This window comes from Colletotrichum fructicola (assembly GCF_000319635.2).
Source record: "Colletotrichum fructicola Nara gc5 chromosome Unknown KSG_Nara_v1_contig02, whole genome shotgun sequence".
Lineage (NCBI taxonomy): Eukaryota > Fungi > Ascomycota > Sordariomycetes > Glomerellales > Glomerellaceae > Colletotrichum > Colletotrichum fructicola.
In genome coordinates this window covers 1103944-1123240 of record NW_027094052.1, presented here as the reverse complement: position 1 = coordinate 1123240, position 19297 = coordinate 1103944, and the positions used below count along the sequence as shown (strand labels likewise).

Genomic DNA, 19297 nt, shown 5'->3' with positions numbered 1-19297 from the left:
TGACCTATTGACGAATCGAGAATCACGCGAAGACGATTGGGTTTCACGAACTTTTGGGCGTTCAGGTTGTTCCATCTACTTTCAGTTTCAAACTCAATTATACTTAAATAGATGGAAGAAGACGAGCTTGGTCTGTTCAAGCGAACTTTGCTACTCGATTGCCACATAACGAAAACGAACAAACAATTTGTATTCGACCTCGCGACCTTCCCGGAAAAGTTGACTTTAAAAGTGGGGCTTGTACATGTACAAGTCGAAGGTGAGAATATTTTGACCAAACATCGCTGGTCATACTAAAATGGGTGAGCAAAAATGAAAAAAACAATGAGCACCTTCTGGAGTTATGTAGGGTCACCGAATTTCTCAACTAGCCGAACCCAGGCTTTCACTCAACTCCCACACTAGACCATGTTCACTTGAGCTGCTCCAATTGTTGAGAGGAAGGGAATCTACCTTGCCCATAAAGGCTTGAGCGTTCGAGGAAGGGAGCCGCCTGAATCCCACGCATGCACCTGCCGCACTCAATTCGTCATTTTATGATGCCAGAATTGAAGTTATTCGCAGATGATAGTCGCGCCGACTATTTGCAGCTAGGTTCTCCTAAGCTTTCCATCCTTGCTCATGCGTTTCCCATAACCGTCGTCGTCGTCGTCGTCGCTATTGCTATCGCTATCTTTTGCAGGATATTCACATATTATCCCAAAGCGCTGTCTGGTTGAAGTAAATGGCAAGTGCTGCTGGAAGTGAACAAGTCCCGAACTCGTTGTAATGCTCATGGAAACTTGCGATGTGATGCAGGTATCTGATCGCAGCATTCGTGGATATACGATCAATCCCACGCGCCTGGACTTCAGGTGATGCTCACTATTCACTTGCATTGGACAGATCTTGCTCGGAAACTTCTTCGTATTCTTCTATCAAGAAATGTTATTCTGGCACCCGAAGACGTAATAAATCCGTCCTTGAACACGACTCGCGTTGACGATGACCTCATCCCCCTGATCTACTCACCACACCATGTCTCATGTCTCATTTCTCGTCCCAAATGATCAAGGAATCACGCCAGTACACCTATCGCCATACTGCAACAACATGGCCATAATCATAGCTATCTAATCACAACATACCGTAAACGACATATAGCGGTCCACCAACTTGATCAGAAATCTAGTCTTGGTGGTAGACCCCGAAAGCCCAGCATCCGCCGGTCCATCGGCTTGCAGGTACAGTTGCCGAGCAGCGACGAAGTACTGATGCAGCCTATCACACGCTTCATCCGAGAGAGGGGCCATCGAGAAGGTTTCCAAGGCGCCGCCGGTGACCCCGTCCCGGCGGATGGTCTGCGCAACCTCGGAAAAGTACTTGCTTTGAAGGTCTTCTCCATGATAGTCGATGATGCCGAAGACTCGTGTCTGGTAGTCGATGGCGGCAAAGAGGGCATGCGCGAAGGCGTGGATGCGAGGGATGTCGATGCGGGCCTGTCCGTGGAGACGCAGCGTGCTGCTGATATTGCTGACTACCGTGTCTGTGAGGATGTTTGCGATAGTGTTTTCGTCAGGGTGAGTGAAGCCCTCCGGCAAGGCGAGCTCAAGGGTCTCAATGAAGGTGCTTTTAGACATGACTCTCGTGGACGGTTGGTTGTCTGCGATGTTCAGGTCAGCAACAATTATCCCGAGCATGACAGGATGCGTACATCTTCGATGCTGCTTGTCTTGCTTCTTCACCTGGGCCTTTTGGATTCCGCCGTATGTCTTGGGCTTCTTGCGTTCTCTAGTGGTCTGAGACCTCCGATGCCCGGGTTTCTTGGTTTCCCTGTTCTTTGGGGTGGGGACATCAGGCTGCGGTTGTGTAATGTTCGGAAGAGCTGCCTCGAGATCGGCCTTCAGATTGAAGAGGGACGCCATGTTGTGTGTCTGAAAGATTGTTCGGTCTTGTTGTTGCAATGAAGAAGTTGAGAGGATGATGGGATGATGGGAGGTCGGAGAGTCCATGGTTTTGTAGAAATAAATGAATCTTTCTCCGACGCGTGGGTCGCGCGATAAGATGGTAAACGTGAGAGTTTGGTAAAGTAAACAGTGACCTTGAGGTGGGTGCGAATATCTCAGCCCAGCAAGGTCAAATCGCCGCACCTTCCCTAGCTTTCTCCGTCAAATCCGTAAGTAGCTGATCACAATTTCAAACGGAGAAACATTTCGCACTTCAGACACGCAACATGGAATAAATTTGCTTTTCAGTGGCATTTTCTTTCGTTATGGTTGACAAAGGGACTGGCCGCGTTGTATTCATCGTCTACAACCCTGATACTCCTTTGGTGCAACTGCCATTTCCTTGATGCCACTGCCTTGGAATGCTTAGATGCCAACTTCGTTCATATTCTCAACCAAGCCATCCTCCATCTCCTCGTCCTCCTTCGAAAACTCCAGCCAAGCATCAAGGATACGGAGAAGGTCTCTTGTCTTCGCGGTGTAGGTTCCCTCCTGCGAGTTCTTCGGGAAAGCAAGAAAGTAGTCCTCGCGAGCCTTGACAAAGCTCTCGAGCATCACCTTGCAGGTGTTCGTAGAAATGGCCTCCATGGAGAAGTCCTTGGCGTTGAGACCGCCGCCGGCAACGCCCTTGGTACGCACATGCTGGGCGATGGCTTCGAAGAACTCGGAGTTGTCGTCGGAGCCCTTCTTATACTTGCCGCGGCATTCCTTGACGGCCTTGACGAGCGAAAGCATGAAGCCCATGAGGCGGGCGGCGTCGCGAGACTGGGTGCCCTGGAGGTGAAGGACAGCGCACAGGTTCTCAGCCTCCTCATTCTCGATCCAGTTGGCGATGTCGTCGATTGGGAAGTAGAAGCCATTCTCAAAGCCGGTCTGGAGGGTGTGCATGAGGTTGGCCATGGCCTTGACGAGCTTGGCGTCGCCGCGGATGGACTCGGAAGCTTTGTCGGGAAGAGCAGCCTTCGCTATGTCTTTGTTAGATATTTACGATCGGATGGAATGAGTAAAGAAAACATACTTCCTCTCAGCACGCGCTTGCGCTCGCGGTTCCTCTGCTTTCTGTTGGCGAGACGGTCTGCGAGATACTTGTTCTTGCGCATCATGCTATGAAGCTTGCGCTTGTTGGCGGGTGCGTTATCGTCATTGTGATCACTTGCAGTGCCATTGACCGGACCGGTATCTTGGCTGACGGCGGGCAAGGCAGGCTCGAGATCCTCCTTCAGGTTGAAGGGCGCAGACATCGTGGCTGGAATTCGCAGAGGGATGCAAAGAAGCCGATGGCTAGGAGGGTGGTGATGGCGACAGCAACGAGCAAAGAGTCGGCTGGAGTGAGCTGCAGAAGCAAGGTTTCCTACAAAGGGAAAGAGCGAGGAAATGGAAAATCGGGACGCGTTGTTTACGCGTCTGCTGTATTGTCGGGGGCGAAGGTGAGGTGCTGAGCGAATGCTGAAAGACAGTGAGCCGCTCCCAGTCACCGAAAAAAGGCTCATGAGTACCGTAATTCCCAGACCTCTCAACAAATCAAGCACTCCAAGTGAACATGGTCTAGCGGTGGAACGTGTAAGCCTGGGTTCGGCTGGAAATTGGTATTGGTGACCCTACATAACTCCAGGAGCTGCGCGATTGTTTTTTGCTTCTTTTTTCATTTTTGATAACGATGAGAAGTTTGTTCTCTATCGAAAACTTGCCTCGAAACTCTTTTCTGGGCGATGGTGGTTGTTTTTGAACTCGCGATCCACGGGAATCATTTTCGTTTTGGGAAAACCACCACCTGTGAAGCTGATGATGTCGGTCACGTTCAACCCCTTTTCCGTTGACAGTAAGAAATCCATTCAGCACACTGTATTGAAATCGAGGGAAATTCGTTGTGACAAGGCCGAAATAATCCAGTTCGGTGAGAATATTATCATTCGATAATAGTAACTCCTTTCTTCCCCGACTCTGCACTATTTCAACTTGTACATCCCACATACCTTCTGGTATGCCTCCCATTCTCCATCCGAAAGGCCGGGGGGCCGTGAATGCGATAGATTTGGACTGAATCCCGTCCCTTTGCCGCGTCGACCCTTCGTGTTACCACGTCTTTGATCACTCTCGTCATCTTCACTATCCGTCTCCGATTCCGACTCTTCGGTACTACTATCTTGGCCAGAGGCAGGCACCTTTCTAGTAGATGAACGAACATAGGCCGGACGCTGCTCGGTAGTCAGAGGAACTACTTGAGGCGGCATCTGTGTGTATGCAGGTATGGTAGTGTAAGGGTCGGCTCTCCAACGATCCCTATTAGCCCATTCGGCCTCGGAAGCACCCATCGCACTAACGAGGTACTCGTCGAACTTCGCGTACCCTTCCGCCACAATCTTGAATTGCTCTTCACCGAGGATAGGCACCGGTTCTCCGTCGATTCGTTTCTTGGCCTTGTGTTCGGCTAAAGCAATGGCTGTCTGAAAGGCATTTCGGATTTGCCTATGATTTCCCGTCAGTTCATTCCAAAATCTTTCGAAGTGTCTTCTCGGTTGGGGACAAGATACTTACCTGCCATTCCATGTATCCCGGCCGTTCTTCTCGAGATCTCTGAAATGCTCTTTGGCAAAGTCCATGATTTCAGATTTCTTGATCTCGAATTCAACGTGACCTCTAGATCTTTGCTCATCCTTGGCGCGTTTGATGAACTTTCGGTAGAGTTCCTTGGTGACCTTGAGATTCAGCTTGGGATAAAATAGTGACACCTGGATGCGAGATTTGAATGCGGGATCCATCGTCCCCACGCGGTTTGTCGTGAGAAACAAGATGCCAGCGTAGTATTCGAGGGTCCGGAGAAAGACACTTGTAACAGCGTTGTGGCGCAGGTCGCTTCTCGTTCGCTTGGCCAAGAATACGTCGGCTTCATCGAGGAGAAGCACGCAGCCCCATTTGTGAGCCAACTGAAAGTTGTACTGCAAGTTCTTCTCCACTTCGAGAGCTGTCTCGCCGATGTCACCGCAGGTGATTGGGAAGAGAGGGCGCTTCGTATCATCCGCGACGCACTCAGCGGTTGAGGTTTTGCCGACACCAGGTGGTCCGTGGAGTAGAATCACGAGTCCAGCTCCTTTTCCCTTGACGAGGTCCAGGCAAGATCCTATACTGAGGGGATTACTAGTGCGAGACTCCGAGAACCGTGTTGCTCGCAGGGATTCATGGGTGTCGACCAGCGCACGCACTGTTTTGCTGTGATTGTCGGGCAGAACCAGGTCGTCGAAGCTGTTGGAGAACTCCACATCGCTGAGTCTATCGGTCGGTACAGTAACCCATTGCCGCGATCGTAACACAAATGCATGGACGTAATGTTGCATCAACATGAGGTCATCCTCAGTTAAGTCCTTTTCGTGTCGTGGTCCGAGATACCGAGACATCTCACCCAAAAAGATCTGAGAATTGAACTCATCAATATCTCCGTCTCTGTGAATCACATCTCCTCCACAACAACCTTGTGTAGTTCCATGCTTACACCATGAGTCTTGCCGGGTCTCTCGTGGGTCTGGCCGTGTGAAGCTATCCGTCGAAACGGAAGACTTTAGTAGCCAATCGGGATTTTGTGCGACGGCCAAGGCCATGTCAACGATGACCTGTGCCTCCAAGTCGTGTGATAAGTCATCCAGGGTCCTGCCTTTGAACATCTTGTGGCAAAAGGGGCGGTTTGTCAAGGCGACAAACCGTTTACCCCCATCGACGAACGTCTTTCGTAGCGTGTCATAGTTCTTGTCGAATCTCATGGGATAAACCGGCAGTGAGGTGATTGGCTTCCTTCCGAAAAACTTCTTGATGGACATTCTCTTGATCTTCGGCACGTACATATGCCCATTGCTAGCCATGCTAATGCAGTCCAACACAAATCCATCGACACGGATTGGCTTTTCCTCATTGCCGAATTTGCGATAGCTCAGGGGTTCTCTGCCACCAGCCATGCTGAAAACCCGATAAGCATGATGTTGCTCTTCTTGGGGAACAACAAAGTCCCCTCGTTTGAAAAGATGCCAGAGATCGGCGTATTCAATATCTGTTGCTGTTCCGTCTGCAATCTGCTGTCGCAGGAGCATCGTGGGCTTGAGATCCGTGTCGAGAAATTCGACTAGACACTCCAGATCTGGTAGGAGATCCTTGTATAAGTACATCTGCTGCAACTTCTTCCCTTTATGCCGTTTAGGGAGCTGTTCAAGGACCTGGGATGGTATAGCCTTCTTTGCTTCCTCAGCTTCTGCAGCTGATTTCACGGCTTGGACGCTGCCCTTGATATCATCTATGTGCCCCACGAAGAATTTGAATGGACGCAGGAAAACAATACTGTTGTAAACCTCAATATTTCCCACGACTTGTGGGGGCGACGTCTGAATCATCAGAGAAGCTCCGACCAGCTTATCGAGGTGCGAAAGAAGAGCGCGAGATCGGATGCGCAGCCGCTCAGGGGAAGATGAATATTCCACACCCGCTGAGGAAACGTTCTCGGAAATTTGAACCTCAAGAGCTGCTTTCTCGTTCGTGGGCAATGCGACATTGTTTTTCGTAAGACGAAACTGGTCGAAGGGCACTCTCAGGAGTTGATGGCGGTGGACTGGATACATCTCGTCTGGGGTCGGTGGCTCCCACACGGTATCAGCGCCGTTGATAATGGCTCTTAAGTCTTTGACTTGCTTTTCAAGCTCTTCGATCCGCATGTGTGTGAAAGTATGGTCCAGCACTGCCTGTTGGGCTCGGACTCCGAAGCGACCCATCTGTTTCTCTCTATCGAAAAGCTGCTTTCCGAGAGTCTTATGCTGTAGATGAGCGACATGTTGACTTAGGACTGCCTTCGACTCCGTAGGTCCATCCGCTGGCTTAGGTTTGCTTGGCTGGCCACGGGACTGAGCAGTCGCCGCATCTTCGCTCGGTTTTGCCGGCTCGATCTTATCAGTACTTGAAGGATGATCTTCCTTGTCTTTTGTCTCGCCCTTTGAAACCAGCTGGCTCAGAATGGCTTTTTCGCCAGTATTGTCGGTTGTCGGGGGAGTTGGAGGAGTTGGATGGGGCCATAGCAAGATGTCTCCCCCGCGGTTGAATGATTGGGGGGCTTCAGGCGGCATGCTGACATTTATGGCTCAACTGTCTGGGCAGAAAATCCGAAGACTGGACAGAATATCCAGAGAGATATTCAGACGTTAAAAGATGGTGTGAAATGTGCACTTGAAAGCCAGCCAACGGTGCCTGATTGGTTTTAAACCAAGGTCGCCAAACCTGGAAAAGCCTGAAATGACCAATGATGTTCTTTTGCGCCGTAGCATAGGATACCCGACATGCGCAGGAACCGGGACTGCGCCGCCTACGACGATACATGATTTCTTGGTTGGTGAGCAATTTTCGCAGTGAATACCCACTCTTGCGCATGGTCTGCCGCAGCACACATTCGCTTCGAGTACCAACAGTGCTTACTGAGGGGCTATTACCCCTGGCCAACAAGTAGGGCCTTCCAACAGCCAACACATGGTCCGTCGTAATTGGGTATTTTCAGCAGCTGGTCCGTATCCAGGTCCACTTGACATGCAGATGTTGCTGCAGTCTTTACCTATCTTGGCGGTTGAGAATCGCAAGCAGATGGCCTACCCTGTTCACCACACAAACCCCTCATATGAAGCAGAACACTCGCTGAATGTCACCGGACTTCACATAGAAGTATGTCGATGATGTAGAAGAGCACCCTAAGTCAATCCTTCGTCTAGTAAATAATACGCGTCCGTCCCGCAATGGCGAGCCTAGACCGATCTACATTTCTGGCCTCAAGGGAACGACAGCCCTCAAGCTCACCCATTAGATTCATAGAGAACCATGTGTGTATCCCAGGAGAGCCCGACCCTGTACACAGCCCTTGGGCCGGACGACTGGTCTCTCATACCGAAGCTGAGCATGGCGATGATCAAAGGTTTGCAATACAACGCGAATTGACACCAACAGTTCTGATCCGGTTGATTGCAGAAGTGCGCTGTGGAAGCAAGCCGATGACGAGATAGCGCAGCTCTTCAAGCTGATGTCGGAAGTGAGGTCGAAGCTGGCACGGAAAGAGAGCGGAACCCAGCCAATTACGAGATCATTGAGCCTCCGTGGGTGTAGTTGGGACGACGTTGTAGAGGAAATCCAAGCCACAGCTCAGAGATGGAAACAAAGAACCGGTAAGGTAGGGAAGTCAATGGAATTCATCAACAAGATTGGCAATCACTCTGAGGCTCTGACCGCATGGCTTGGTCTTCTGCCAACTGGCGACTATGGATCTAGGTAAGAAACATGTGACGTCTAAACAGGGTTGGGGTATCATTTAACTCACATCTCTGGAATAGTATCTGTGGAGTGTTCAAGTTAATTATAGGGGTAAGGCATCATTTTCAGAGAAATCGCCGTGAATAAAAAGTCACTAAAGAGACGTTTGTGCAGGCTACGGCAAACTACAGTAAAGTTGAGGAGGATATTTTCCAGGCGCTTTCGGAGATACCGGATGTGATGGAATCAACGAGACGATACGTCGCAATATGGACGCAACGTAACCAGCATTTTGAGCGACTGGTCTTCAATCTCTATCGCGCCACACTAAAGTCATTGCGCCAAATCATGCAGTTTTTCGCGGACAGCAGACTCAGTGAGATCTCGCAGCCCCCCCTCCCCTGCTTCTATCATAGAGCATCATTCGTGCTGATCATAATTAGGCAAGGTCTTAGGTGCTGTTATCAAACAAAAAGACTTTAAAATGGATCTTTCAATGAGCTTGAGAGAAATGCGGCAATGTGCTGAGAACATCGGAAAGGAGGGGCAACTGTACAACGCCGAAGAGACCCACGACACTTTTCTCATGGGAGAGCGAACCGAGCTGGTGGTGAACAAAATATTGCAGTTCCTTGAAACACATCCGCTGCTGCAGGTGAACACTGCAGAGCTGCGTAAGTGATGACCGAAGCATGGCCGCGGGGGCTTTCTCGCCGCCAACAACCCCTTTGCCGTGTACTCTGTCCTTGCTAAAGCCGCGTGATACTTCAGGCACCATGAAGGCCGCCCTCGAGCCCATTAGTCAGTACGATCTGGCGAATGTTCATCGCACATCTTCAGACGATAGCTTGAGACTCTTTGAGCTGCAGCAGCTAGCAGACGAGAAAGCCCAGAAAGACCGCCAGGAGAAGGCGGCCGCGGATAGAGAGGCCTTGCTGCAACTAATTCGATTCGACCCAGGAGTTGTCCAGCAGGACATCCTGAGATGTGCCCAGTCTGGGTACATCATGAATGATGAACAGAAGTCGAGAGCTGCGGCGATGATTCGAAACGAAACGTTCAAGTCATTTCTGCGAGATGCACATTCATCGAGAAGCCTGCTCGTCAACGGCAATGAAGACACTGCTCGTGCGGATGGAATTTCCCCTTTCAGTCTCGTTGCTGCCGAGTTGTCGCGGCTGTCTGATAGTGCAGGCGCTGCGGACGCCCCGGTCTTTGTCCTGAACTACTTCTGCGCAGAGCATTGTCCTCGTCCTCTGTTTCCGTCATTGGAGGCATCGGCCGCAGGGTTGATGGTTAGTCTGATAGGCCAGCTTGTCAGCCAAATGAAAGATAAAGGGATGACAGTCGACCTTTCATTCATGGCAGAGAAGAATTGGCGACGGCTTGAAAGATTTGACGTCAAAGCACTTTGCAATCTTTTCAAGAAGCTGACGAAGCAGTTGCCGCCCGGGGGAATGCTCCTGTGTATTCTTGACGAGGTCTACTTGTATGAGTCGAGAGAAAACGTGGAATATGTTGTGTGGTTTCTAGCCGGTCTCGCTGAAAAGCAAAGATACAGTAGGGCGGCTTTTAAGCTGCTGGTAGCATGCAGAATCCGAGCTATGGGGTTTGCGAAATATTTTGTCCAGAACACGGTGGATTTGGACGATGATGTTGAAGTAGATGATGCGGCCGACTGGGAGATGCAAAGAATGACAGTTTAAAATGGATTATCTGAGGAGTTATATAATTATGTCTGGCGCTAATACCAGTTGTTATTGTCACTGAATTGGCGTCATTCAACATGTTGGTTCTGTGGTCGAATAACCGGTAAGAGGCCTTTCTCGGTGAGTTCTCTCGGTCAACCTCCTCACCGAGAACCTCGCGTAGAAATAGTGGGTCTGTCTCAACTCGACCCCCGTTCAATCTTCTTGAAACGACCTTCTCCTCGATGTCATCAATATCAGCCACGAGATCCAAAAGCATATCTTAATTGCAAAAGTATTGCACTATGATAGCATTCAATATCATGCCGACCAGCCGGATTCATTCACGCCTTACACCTCGGCAGCACGCGCCAATGCCCGGACGCCTGTTGCGCCGATCACCCGAGCTGTCATGTCGATCCCAACTTATGCCTCAGCAAACCGAGCATCACGAGAGTCTGGCCAAACGAAAGGGAGCCACTGGCATCGCAGCGACTGGTGCGAAATCCGATCAAGGTTTACCGCCAAATGGGCAAGTGCCGACAACCCCTTCGAATACGATGTCGCAGCGACAGGGTTGCGAGAGCGTGGCACCATCCCGTCGGCCTGATCTTCCGTTAAGTTCGGACGACCACCGCTTCCCATTCCGGGGTGAGGTTGCTTCGAGCGCCCTCGCTTGCCGCTGGCGCCTTTGGCATTGCGGCCCCCTTTAAGGATGACAGCGTGTGACGATGTCGTCAATACGGGAGCAACGGCGTTTACACGAAGGGCATTCTAAGTTTAGCGCCCTGGATCGCCATGGGGGCCCCTGCGTCGGAGTGTTTCGCCTCTTTCCAGAATTGATGTTTCAAGCCAATTGTCGTTGGTGGAAATCCTGCTGGTGTGGAGGTCAGTTCATCTATCTCGAGGGTCTTGCGGGGCATCAGACAGGGTCGTGAGGCCGAGCTAGCTCTGGTCCATCAGCCGACTGCCATCAACTCGACGCCCAGACAAGAGCCCGGAGAGCTATTTGGGTATTTGAAGTGCGCAATGTCCCGGGTGTTCGTCTGGTCTGTTGGACGCTTCTTCCAACCTCAACCCTCCATTCTCATCGTTCATTTGCCAAGATGGTCTGGTTCAACCAAGCAGCCCTCCTCCTCAGCAGCGCGCTGCTCGTGGCCGACGTGCTCCCCGTCGGGGCCGTGCGGACCATCATTCCCAAGACGAGCTTCGACTCGCAGTCCAACTTCGACGCCGACTGGAACTACCTCTACCCCTGGGGCAGCGACCACAACGGCGGCGCGCGCATGACCAAGGACAACGTCAAGTTTAGCGGCGGCACGCTCACCCTCACGGCGAACAAGGTCAGCGGCCAGAAGCCGGCGACGCACGGCGGCCAGCAGATTGCTATCAACTACCTCAGCGGCGCGATCCACGCCAAGGAGCACTTCAACGTGTCCAAGGGCGGCGGCTACGATTTTTCCGCCGAGCTCAAGGCGACCACGACCAAGGGCACATGGCCCGCCTTCTGGCTGACGGCCGTGCAGGGCTGGCCGCCCGAGATCGACATGGCCGAGTGGAAGGGCAGCGGCAAGATCAGCTTCAACACCTTCAACACGAGCTCGATCGTGACGGCCAAGGACGTCAACTACCCGAGCCCCGGCAACTTCCACAGCATCAAGGTTGAGACGAGAGATCTCAACGGCAAGGACGTGCAGGCCAAGTTCTACATGGACGGCAACCTCATCACGACGCAAGTCGGTGCTGGATATTTCGGAAAGCCGATGTACCTGTGAGTTTGATGCCTGATGCCGGATATCCGGTGGGAAAGTTTGAGGGTGATTACTGACTTGAAATGAAGGATTATCAACTTGCAAATGGAGGGCTCTTCCGGCTCGCCCGGCCCAAGTGGGAGTAAGTGAATAAGCTTTCTGTCAACTTAAATTGCGACGATGCTAACGAGTCGTGTAGGCACCGAGTTCCAGGTGCGCAACCTCGAGGTCCTCAGCTACAACCCGTGATATGACGAAATACGGGCATGAGAGCGTGTTTTTGAATTGTTCATATATGGATTCCCACTGTATTTACTTCGATACGGGGCCATCGCGTCCCACGTACATATCTCCCTGCGTCACGGCGCATTGCATGACCAAAGAAATTTCGACTTCAAACTTCGAATTTGGTTCCTGATTAAAGCGCTTTCGATGTGCCTGCCGCCCTACTGACTCGAGTCCTTCGTGAGAACTCTCCTCGCCCAGCCATGATCCTTCCTCGAGGGTCGCTTATCGGCAGGGAGCTCCCGCATCCACGTGTCACGGATGTCTGCAAGCATGGTCTTCTGCTCCTAGCACTCGGATAAGATTAGTTATCACGTGTAGGAAGGTTCAACATACCATACTGAGGGGGTGCTCGACTGGCGTCAGGATAATGAATTGCTCGTGAAAGGGGTTCTGTTCAAGTGAAGGTCAGCCCCAGACGACAAATCTGACTTCTCACTCACCCAGCTGACCGTCAAGTCTTGTCGGGGACCATGCTGGCGGATCGCATCTAGAATTTCTGTAACCTTGTCAGCGTAGTCTTGAGGGTTAGTCTTCCCTTTTTCCGAGAACTCCAGACAGAATGTCTCGCAGCAGAGTGGCTTTCCCATGGCTGCGACTGATTTCCTTGGAAAGGCTGAAATGTCTGGAGATAATCCTGCTTTCAATATCTGATACTTCCGAATTTGTGGCTGGTTTATGATGCTGGGCCAAACGCTGGCCATGGAAGACTGTAGCTGTGATTCATAGAGTGTTCCTTGGACTCATGGCATGTTCACTTTTGAAGACCTCTGAGTGAATGTTTGAGTTTTTCCAACCTATGTGGTCGAATACATGTGGCTGAAAATGACAGCGGAATCTGACTACAAAGCTGCTGTGCCAACATGGCCGACAAGCACCTTGATAAGTCACCAAAAAGGCTCCTTTCAAGGGGTCTTCCATTAGAGAAAATAAGAAGCAAGTTTATTTGTCTGAATGCAGCTCCCTTACACAATGTCAAAGGAGAAGTCTAGGTACAGCAAAGGGAAGGAAAGCAATCATTCACTTCAGTGGCTTGCGTTGCACAAAATAGGCAGCTACATGAGCTGTGCATAAAGAAGCTCTGTGCACAAGGTGGTGCAGCTTACCTAAGACCTGCCACCTCTCTGAGCACATGACCTGGTGTCTGTTTCGCGTCCAGCCATCTCAGTCGGGTTCTCTCCCCTGTCACTTTTCCACCCGCCCCCGCCAGTCTTTCTCGCGCCTCTTTCTCGTCAGATTCACTCTCCCAGCCTTGACCGACGATGCGAAACGACAATGACGCGCTCTAAAACCCTCGCAGCCGCTGAGAAGAAGGCCCTCGAGGGCAAGAACGAATCGCAAGACAGCCAGTATGTCCTGGACCAATACAGGGTCGTGTATGGGATCGGCGTGGTACGTAGGGCCATTTTTGCTTTTTCCTGTGGCGTTCCTCCAAGTGGAGGCGCTTTCTGCTCGCCCTGGACGTGTTTTGGGGCATTGCTGCCACTGGATTGATTGCAACATTTGCTAGCACTGCGACGATGCAGGCATTGCTGCGACCATGCGCTAACTGATTCGGGCGCCAATACAGACAAGCAGTTCGCCGCCGAGGCCATCAACATTATCGCGAAAAAACAGTCGAGAGAGCAGAAGGCGTCGCGACTCGCCTTCGACTTTGCATCCTGATTCTCCGAGCAAAGCGACCGGTCAGCCCATTTCCCAATCGGTACTGAGCAGCGCGCCTCCAGCGACTGGAACCGGAAACACGGTGGGTGATTGTTCCCCCACCTGGGAAACAGGGATTCCTTGCCGGGATGGCACTGACCAAGACAGCTACCCCAGCAGGACTTTATTCGCGAGGGCCTATCGGTCGCGTCACTTCCCGCTGCCGCCGCTACGGATGCCGGAGGCCAAGATCGCGGCCCAGATCCCCAAACAACATCCTTTGCCTCAGCTCCGCCAGGGCCGTCCGACGCGACAAATTTTGTCAAGCCGCCGTTGGCCCCGATCCGCGACGACGATGCGATAGATCCTCAAACCGAACCCACCCCCGCACCATGCGCCCTCGACGAAACATCTCGGCAGCCGAAGAAAGTCAATGTCTCGCCTCGATCATCGCGCTCCGTGTCTCGCAAAAAAGCCAAGATGGACGTGTCACAGCAGTCGCCGACTCAAGATAACGACGAACGAGATTACCAGAACTACTACGATGGCCCGTCCTCCGTCGAGACCAGCCCCATCTCACAAGACGCCGTGACCCAGAGTTGTCCTCCCCACGACGAAGATTCGGGCCCTGTGAACTTTGGCAACCTCAGCCACCTGATCCAGGAAGAGACGCAGCCGGAGGAAGAACCTTCATCGATACCCGACGATGTCAATCTGGCTACGGGCCGAGGGGCCTGGCGCAGGTCCAGCTCCCAACAACACTCCTCCGTCCAACGAACCGATATCGACTCTCCTCTACCCAACACAGCGCAGCCGCCACAGACACCCGCCAATAACCCCTTCGCGGGCATTAAGAAGCTCGGTGACCCTGCCTTGGTAGGATCGCAATTATTTGGCCAAACCCAGTTTTCGTCAGCCGTCAAGCGATTCAGCCCTACTTCCTCGAGACCGTCTCCGCACGTGTACGCCCACAACTCCATCTCGCCAAACGTCGCTGAGACGTCGCCGCTTAAGAATCGGTATAACATAGCGTCTTCTATGCCTCCTTCGAGCCCGCAGATTACTAGGACTGAGTCGCTGGATCGCCAGGAACGCAGCCCGAGTGTTGGTCAACCCGATGATGGCACGGTGCCCGAATCACCACAATATGCACCGGCCAACACACGAGTGCGACCGGAGCCCCAGGAAGAATACAAGAGTGCGAAGGAGCCGCATAGAAGAAGGCTCAGCAATGAAGCCGAGGACGTGATGTCTGGGGACGATACGGATGATTTTGGGGATGATTTGGACGATGCCTTGAGACGCAGAAGACTCGTTGCACAGAAGCAAGAAGCAGCGTCGAAACAGCTTGCCAACATCAGTTTTGGACGCCGCAGTGAGCGCCGTTCCGTCGAGGTGCCTTCAATAACTAAGAGACCAAGAGCCACCCGGGCAGGACGATACCGCGGACGTCGTGTTGCGACTACATCAGACGACGACGCGGACGAGTTTACTGTTGCTGATTCTCAGGGACAAGAAGCCCAGCGGCCACGTTCACGGGCATCGCCTGATCTTGGTAACGGCAAACCGGGAATCGTGTCGAGTAACGAAAAAGTTCCTGACAGTACAGGCGCCACCCAGAAGTCCAATACAGCTGGCGCAGCCCCGGAAACTGAGAGCTCGGGCAATAGCTCGCGCCCCAAGGACGTTATTCCCGAAACGAGCCCTACCAACACGCAGTCGCATCCTGAGCCTGTGGTTATAGCATCATCTGATCAGCCCTTGGCGAAACGCCATGCTGAGCCTGTCGAGGAACCGGAAGTCCCTGCGGAAACCGCCAGTCAAGACACAGGAGCACCCCAAGAGGTAGAGGACGAGGTTGAGAGAAAGACGGAAGAGGTTGTGGCAGAAGTTGAACCAGCCAAAGAGCCCGACACCGAGCTATCAGAGCCTGCGCCTGTGCAACCTTCGCGCAGGTCTGGCCGCAAACCCCGACCAACACCAAAGGCTCAATCATTGAAGAGCACAGCACGTGCAGCTGCATCTGTGGAGTCTACTAACACTGAGACTTGCGAGGGTCGCAACTCGGGAGAAGGCACTGCTCAGCATGCCATAGTCCCTGCTGAGGAGCCGATTATGGCGCAAGACGCAGTCACTAAGGAGGAGGCACCTGCTCCAGCAGATGTCCTCGCTGTTGAGGACCAACCTGCTCTTCCATCTTCCCCTCCCATTCCCAAGACTCGGTCCAAGAACAACACGTCTCCAGCCATCATTAGCCAGAACAAACCAACAGAGAATACTCCCGCAACGCCAGATACCCATCAATCACCGACTGCTGCTGAGCCTCCCGGGTCGACCTCGACGTTGAGTGATCTCACAGCTACGCCAGCACCATCGGACAAGACCTCTCCGGCTACCCAAGAATCCGTCGAGCTTCCGCCGCTTTCCCCCGAAAAGCCGACACGTGGACGCCAGTCCGCAAAGTCCTTGTCGAGAGTCACCACAGGGTCACGCGTGGCCAAGCCCAGCACTCGAAGACAGAGCCGCAGGAGCACGCGTCTTGATAGTGCCTCGACTGACGAGCTGACCCGATCACCTTCTGTTACGGGCTTCGAGAATAGTATCATCCAACCCCCGAAGCAAAGTGCACGCGGCAGCCGTCTCTCAATGTTGTCGTATACTTCCAAAGATGGCGGTGGTGCCAAGATCTTCGCAGGCATGGCCTTTGCCATATCATTCCAGTCGAAGAAAGACGGCGAGAAGCCGGACCAATACGAGCACCGGTTGGGACAGAGCCGAGATGTTGAAAAGATGATTTCACAAGCTGGTGGACATCTGCTTGCCAACGGCTTCGACGAATTGTTCGAAGCAAACGCACTGAAGAGCAGGTCAACCAGCCCGGCGTCGGATGGAACAGAGGTAACCCCTTTGACATTGACACCCTGGGCACAGTCACTCGGCTTCACAGCCCTGATTGCAGATGGTCACTCTCGAAAGGTTAAGTACATGCAAGCTCTTGCCCTGGGACTACCTTGCATTTCGGATCGATGGGTAGCCACCTGCGTGGCAAAGGGGACAGTGGTAGATTGGCTGCCATACCTTCTTTGTGCAGGACAGTCAACCTTCCTTCGAGACGCGATCCGCTCTCGCTCCCTGGCACCCTACTCGGCCACCGAGGCACGACTTGGCGATGTCGTCGAACGCAGGCCAAAGATGTTGGAGGGAAGCAAGATCCTCCTGGTGATGAAGAAGTCCAGAGCGGAAGATAAGAAGATGCCGTACGTTTTCCTAGCACATGTCTTGGGTGCTACGCTGTCGCGAGCCTACAATCTCGAGGAAGCAAAGGAGACGCTCAAGCAACGAGAAGAGCTAGACGACCCTTTCGACTGGGTATACGTCGACGAGCACACCGGAACCGAGGAGGGGCTATTCAGCTCCGCCGCCCCCAACACGAAGCCCTCTAAGAAGAGGAAGCGGCCAGCTGCGCCCGTCAAGGACGAGGCAGACCGAGCCCCGAAGCGGATCAGAACCTTGAGCGACGAGCTGGTCATCCAGAGCCTCATTCTCGGCCGGATGATTGAGGAGGGCGAGCTCGACGCGTGAGCTCTGCAATGGAACAATTGTACTAGTACTGTGTATAAGGATCAAAAGGAGACAATAGGGTTTGTCAAGTTGCATCATTATGGCGTTGGGCGGAAGGGCAATAGGACGATACCTTGTAGGCGGGTTGGCGAACTCGGACAAGACGAAACGAGGGCATGTGTACTATAGGCATGAATCAAGAAAGGCTTTAAGCCATTGCATACATGGATTTTAGTCTCGCTGGGCTGTTATTGTCGCGATTGATAAGTTACTGGCGGTTCGTGACCTTCTTGGTGGCTGGTCGTCCAGGTCCGCAACCCCTATTCTCTGAGTCCGCCCGTGTCTCCCTTCATTTCTGGTCGTCTGTGATCCTCGCCTGTCGGTCCCGTCCGTCGCACCTGTTTGTCTCCCTCGTCTCTGTCTCCGTCTCCGTCTCCGTCTCCGTCTCTGTCTCCTGGCTCTTCATGTCGTCGCTGTCGCTTGGTGTCGCTGGTAGTCCTCGTCTGTTGTCCTCGGCTCTCGCCATCATCTCTCGCTATCGTCTCCCATCCTCGTCCCTCTCTCTCCCTGTTCCCTGGCTCCATGTGTCATTACTGTCTCCCAATGCCGACGCTGTTGCTGTTGCTGTTGCTGTTGCTGTCGCTTTCGCTGTCCTTGGTACCGTCTCCGATATGTTTTTGGGCCGTCCATGGCCCCCTAATAGGGGAAACATGTATGGCCTCCCCCCCGCAATTTCCCCGCCACAGGACTAAAGCAGCAACTTACTTTTGAATCTATTCGGAATGTGCGCCACCAGCCAACAGGTTGCCCACCCATGAGTAGCACCGTAGATGGCTCCGTCCCGTATGTCTCGTCGTCAAGTGTATAAAGCCCCAGATCGCCCGCCAAGAAGCTCTTTCTGTTTCTTCTTCTTCTTTTATTCGTCCACTTTCAAACAAAACATTTTGCTTCGCTGTTTCGCTTTTTTTGCCACTTTTTCGCTTTCTTGCTTTTATACACGCTACCACCGCTCCCAGTACATCACCAGAGACAGAAGTCACGATGTCTCCCATAGCTCCTTCCCGCGCCACTTCCGCCCACCGCCCCTTCTTCAAGTTGGGCAACCCCAACGTAAAGAGCACCATTCGGGCCGAGACCCGCCTCAAGACGGCAGGCCCGGGTGGTGCTCTGGGCAAGCGCTCGAACGCTCCTTCCCGCCCTCCTCTCAAGCCCGCCCCGGCTCGTGTCGACAAGAAGACGCGGGTCGGCCAGGCGGGACGCAAGAAGTCGAGCAACCTGCCTCGCAATAAGTCGGGCAGGGCCCGCAAGGGTCCGAAGATCCTCGCCAACCATGGCGATCGCGCGGGCTTCACGCCCGTCGCGCAGATGGCAGCGCCACCACCTCCTCCCCCCGGTCGTCACTTCCTCCCCTCGCCCTCCCTCTCACCTCCTCCCTCTCTCTTTCCTCCTCCTGCTCCTTCTCATGAGCACCGCCCCCCTGCTCCTTCTACAGTAGGCACGGTGATCAGGAAGAGGAAGGCGCCTCCCACGATGCTCCTTCCCATGAGAAGGCCCAAGCCTTACTCCAGATAAGGGGAGGCGCCTTCCTGCCTTTCTTCCTTTTTTGAGCCAAGGACCGAATAAGCACTCGAGAGGGTGCGACAAGGACGACGGACAAGGACGACGGACAACGACGAGGACAGCGATGACGAGGACGACGATGATGACCAGCGGTGCTTTTTTACAGCGAATATCATTACCTAGCGTTGCTTTTTTTCACTCTTTTTCACACTCATTTTCTTTCAGCGAGTGTTTTTTTTTCAGCGACATAAGCGACAAGCGGACCTGGTTTTTCTCCCCGCGGGGTTTTTTCCTTTTCTTTTTCTTTTTTTCCATAATATATCACCAGCGGGGATACTTCCCACCCCAAAGCTGTTCGTGTGCCTTCCGTGAATCGTGATGTGTTACGTGAGATGTGAGATGTGTAAACTTCCTGACTGACTGTAATCCCTGACTGCTGTGACTGTCGTCGTCCCGCCTCGCCGTCCTGCCTCGTCGTCCTGCCTCGTCGTCATGCTTCCCCGTCCTGCTTCCCCTTCGCTAGTCTTCGTCTGTGACTGCCATCTCTGCCTACTGTCTCTGC

General features: G+C 52.9%; 8 protein-coding genes across 8 annotated transcripts; 4 read left to right on the top strand and 4 right to left on the bottom strand.

Moving 5' to 3' along the window:
- Nucleotides 1–1029: 1029 nt before the first annotated feature.
- CGGC5_v003029 (uncharacterized protein) lies at nt 1030–1904 on the bottom strand (the record flags this gene model as incomplete). Its single annotated transcript, XM_032031959.1, has 3 exons — nt 1030–1071; nt 1128–1642; nt 1694–1904. 3 exons carry the CDS (start codon nt 1902–1904, stop codon nt 1030–1032), a joined length of 768 nt encoding a protein of 255 aa, XP_031888863.1.
- A 447-nt stretch (nt 1905–2351) lies between these two features.
- Nucleotides 2352–3226, bottom strand: CGGC5_v003028 (uncharacterized protein; the record flags this gene model as incomplete). Its single annotated transcript, XM_032031957.1, has 2 exons — nt 2352–2950; nt 3004–3226. 2 exons carry the CDS (start codon nt 3224–3226, stop codon nt 2352–2354), a joined length of 822 nt encoding a protein of 273 aa, XP_031888617.1.
- Nucleotides 3227–3931: 705 nt separating this feature from the next.
- On the bottom strand, nt 3932–7081 carry CGGC5_v003027 (putative AAA family ATPase y4kL; the record flags this gene model as incomplete). The annotated part of the gene is made up of 2 exons (XM_032031956.1): nt 3932–4451; nt 4521–7081. The coding sequence occupies 2 exons, from the start codon at nt 7079–7081 to the stop codon at nt 3932–3934; spliced, it is 3081 nt and encodes a 1026-aa protein (XP_031888618.1).
- A 657-nt stretch (nt 7082–7738) lies between these two features.
- CGGC5_v003026 (uncharacterized protein) lies at nt 7739–9952 on the top strand (the record flags this gene model as incomplete). Its single annotated transcript, XM_032031955.1, has 6 exons — nt 7739–7914; nt 7968–8264; nt 8327–8357; nt 8421–8622; nt 8690–8920; nt 9018–9952. The coding sequence occupies 6 exons, from the start codon at nt 7739–7741 to the stop codon at nt 9950–9952; spliced, it is 1872 nt and encodes a 623-aa protein (XP_031888609.1).
- A 1088-nt stretch (nt 9953–11040) lies between these two features.
- Nucleotides 11041–11934, top strand: EN3GAL (Galactan endo-beta-1,3-galactanase; the record flags this gene model as incomplete). The annotated part of the gene is made up of 3 exons (XM_032031954.1): nt 11041–11705; nt 11775–11827; nt 11885–11934. 3 exons carry the CDS (start codon nt 11041–11043, stop codon nt 11932–11934), a joined length of 768 nt encoding a protein of 255 aa, XP_031888610.1.
- A 197-nt stretch (nt 11935–12131) lies between these two features.
- CGGC5_v003024 (uncharacterized protein) lies at nt 12132–12560 on the bottom strand (the record flags this gene model as incomplete). The annotated part of the gene is made up of 3 exons (XM_066151063.1): nt 12132–12257; nt 12307–12363; nt 12423–12560. The coding sequence occupies 3 exons, from the start codon at nt 12558–12560 to the stop codon at nt 12132–12134; spliced, it is 321 nt and encodes a 106-aa protein (XP_066009465.1).
- A 685-nt stretch (nt 12561–13245) lies between these two features.
- On the top strand, nt 13246–17196 carry crb2 (DNA repair protein crb2; the record flags this gene model as incomplete). The annotated part of the gene is made up of 4 exons (XM_066151062.1): nt 13246–13362; nt 13541–13717; nt 13783–15169; nt 15224–17196. The coding sequence occupies 4 exons, from the start codon at nt 13246–13248 to the stop codon at nt 17194–17196; spliced, it is 3654 nt and encodes a 1217-aa protein (XP_066009464.1).
- Nucleotides 17197–18216: 1020 nt separating this feature from the next.
- On the top strand, nt 18217–18747 carry CGGC5_v003022 (uncharacterized protein; the record flags this gene model as incomplete). Its single annotated transcript, XM_032031951.1, has 1 exon — nt 18217–18747. The coding sequence occupies one exon, from the start codon at nt 18217–18219 to the stop codon at nt 18745–18747; it is 531 nt and encodes a 176-aa protein (XP_031888613.1).
- Between the last annotated feature and the right edge of the window lie 550 nt (nt 18748–19297).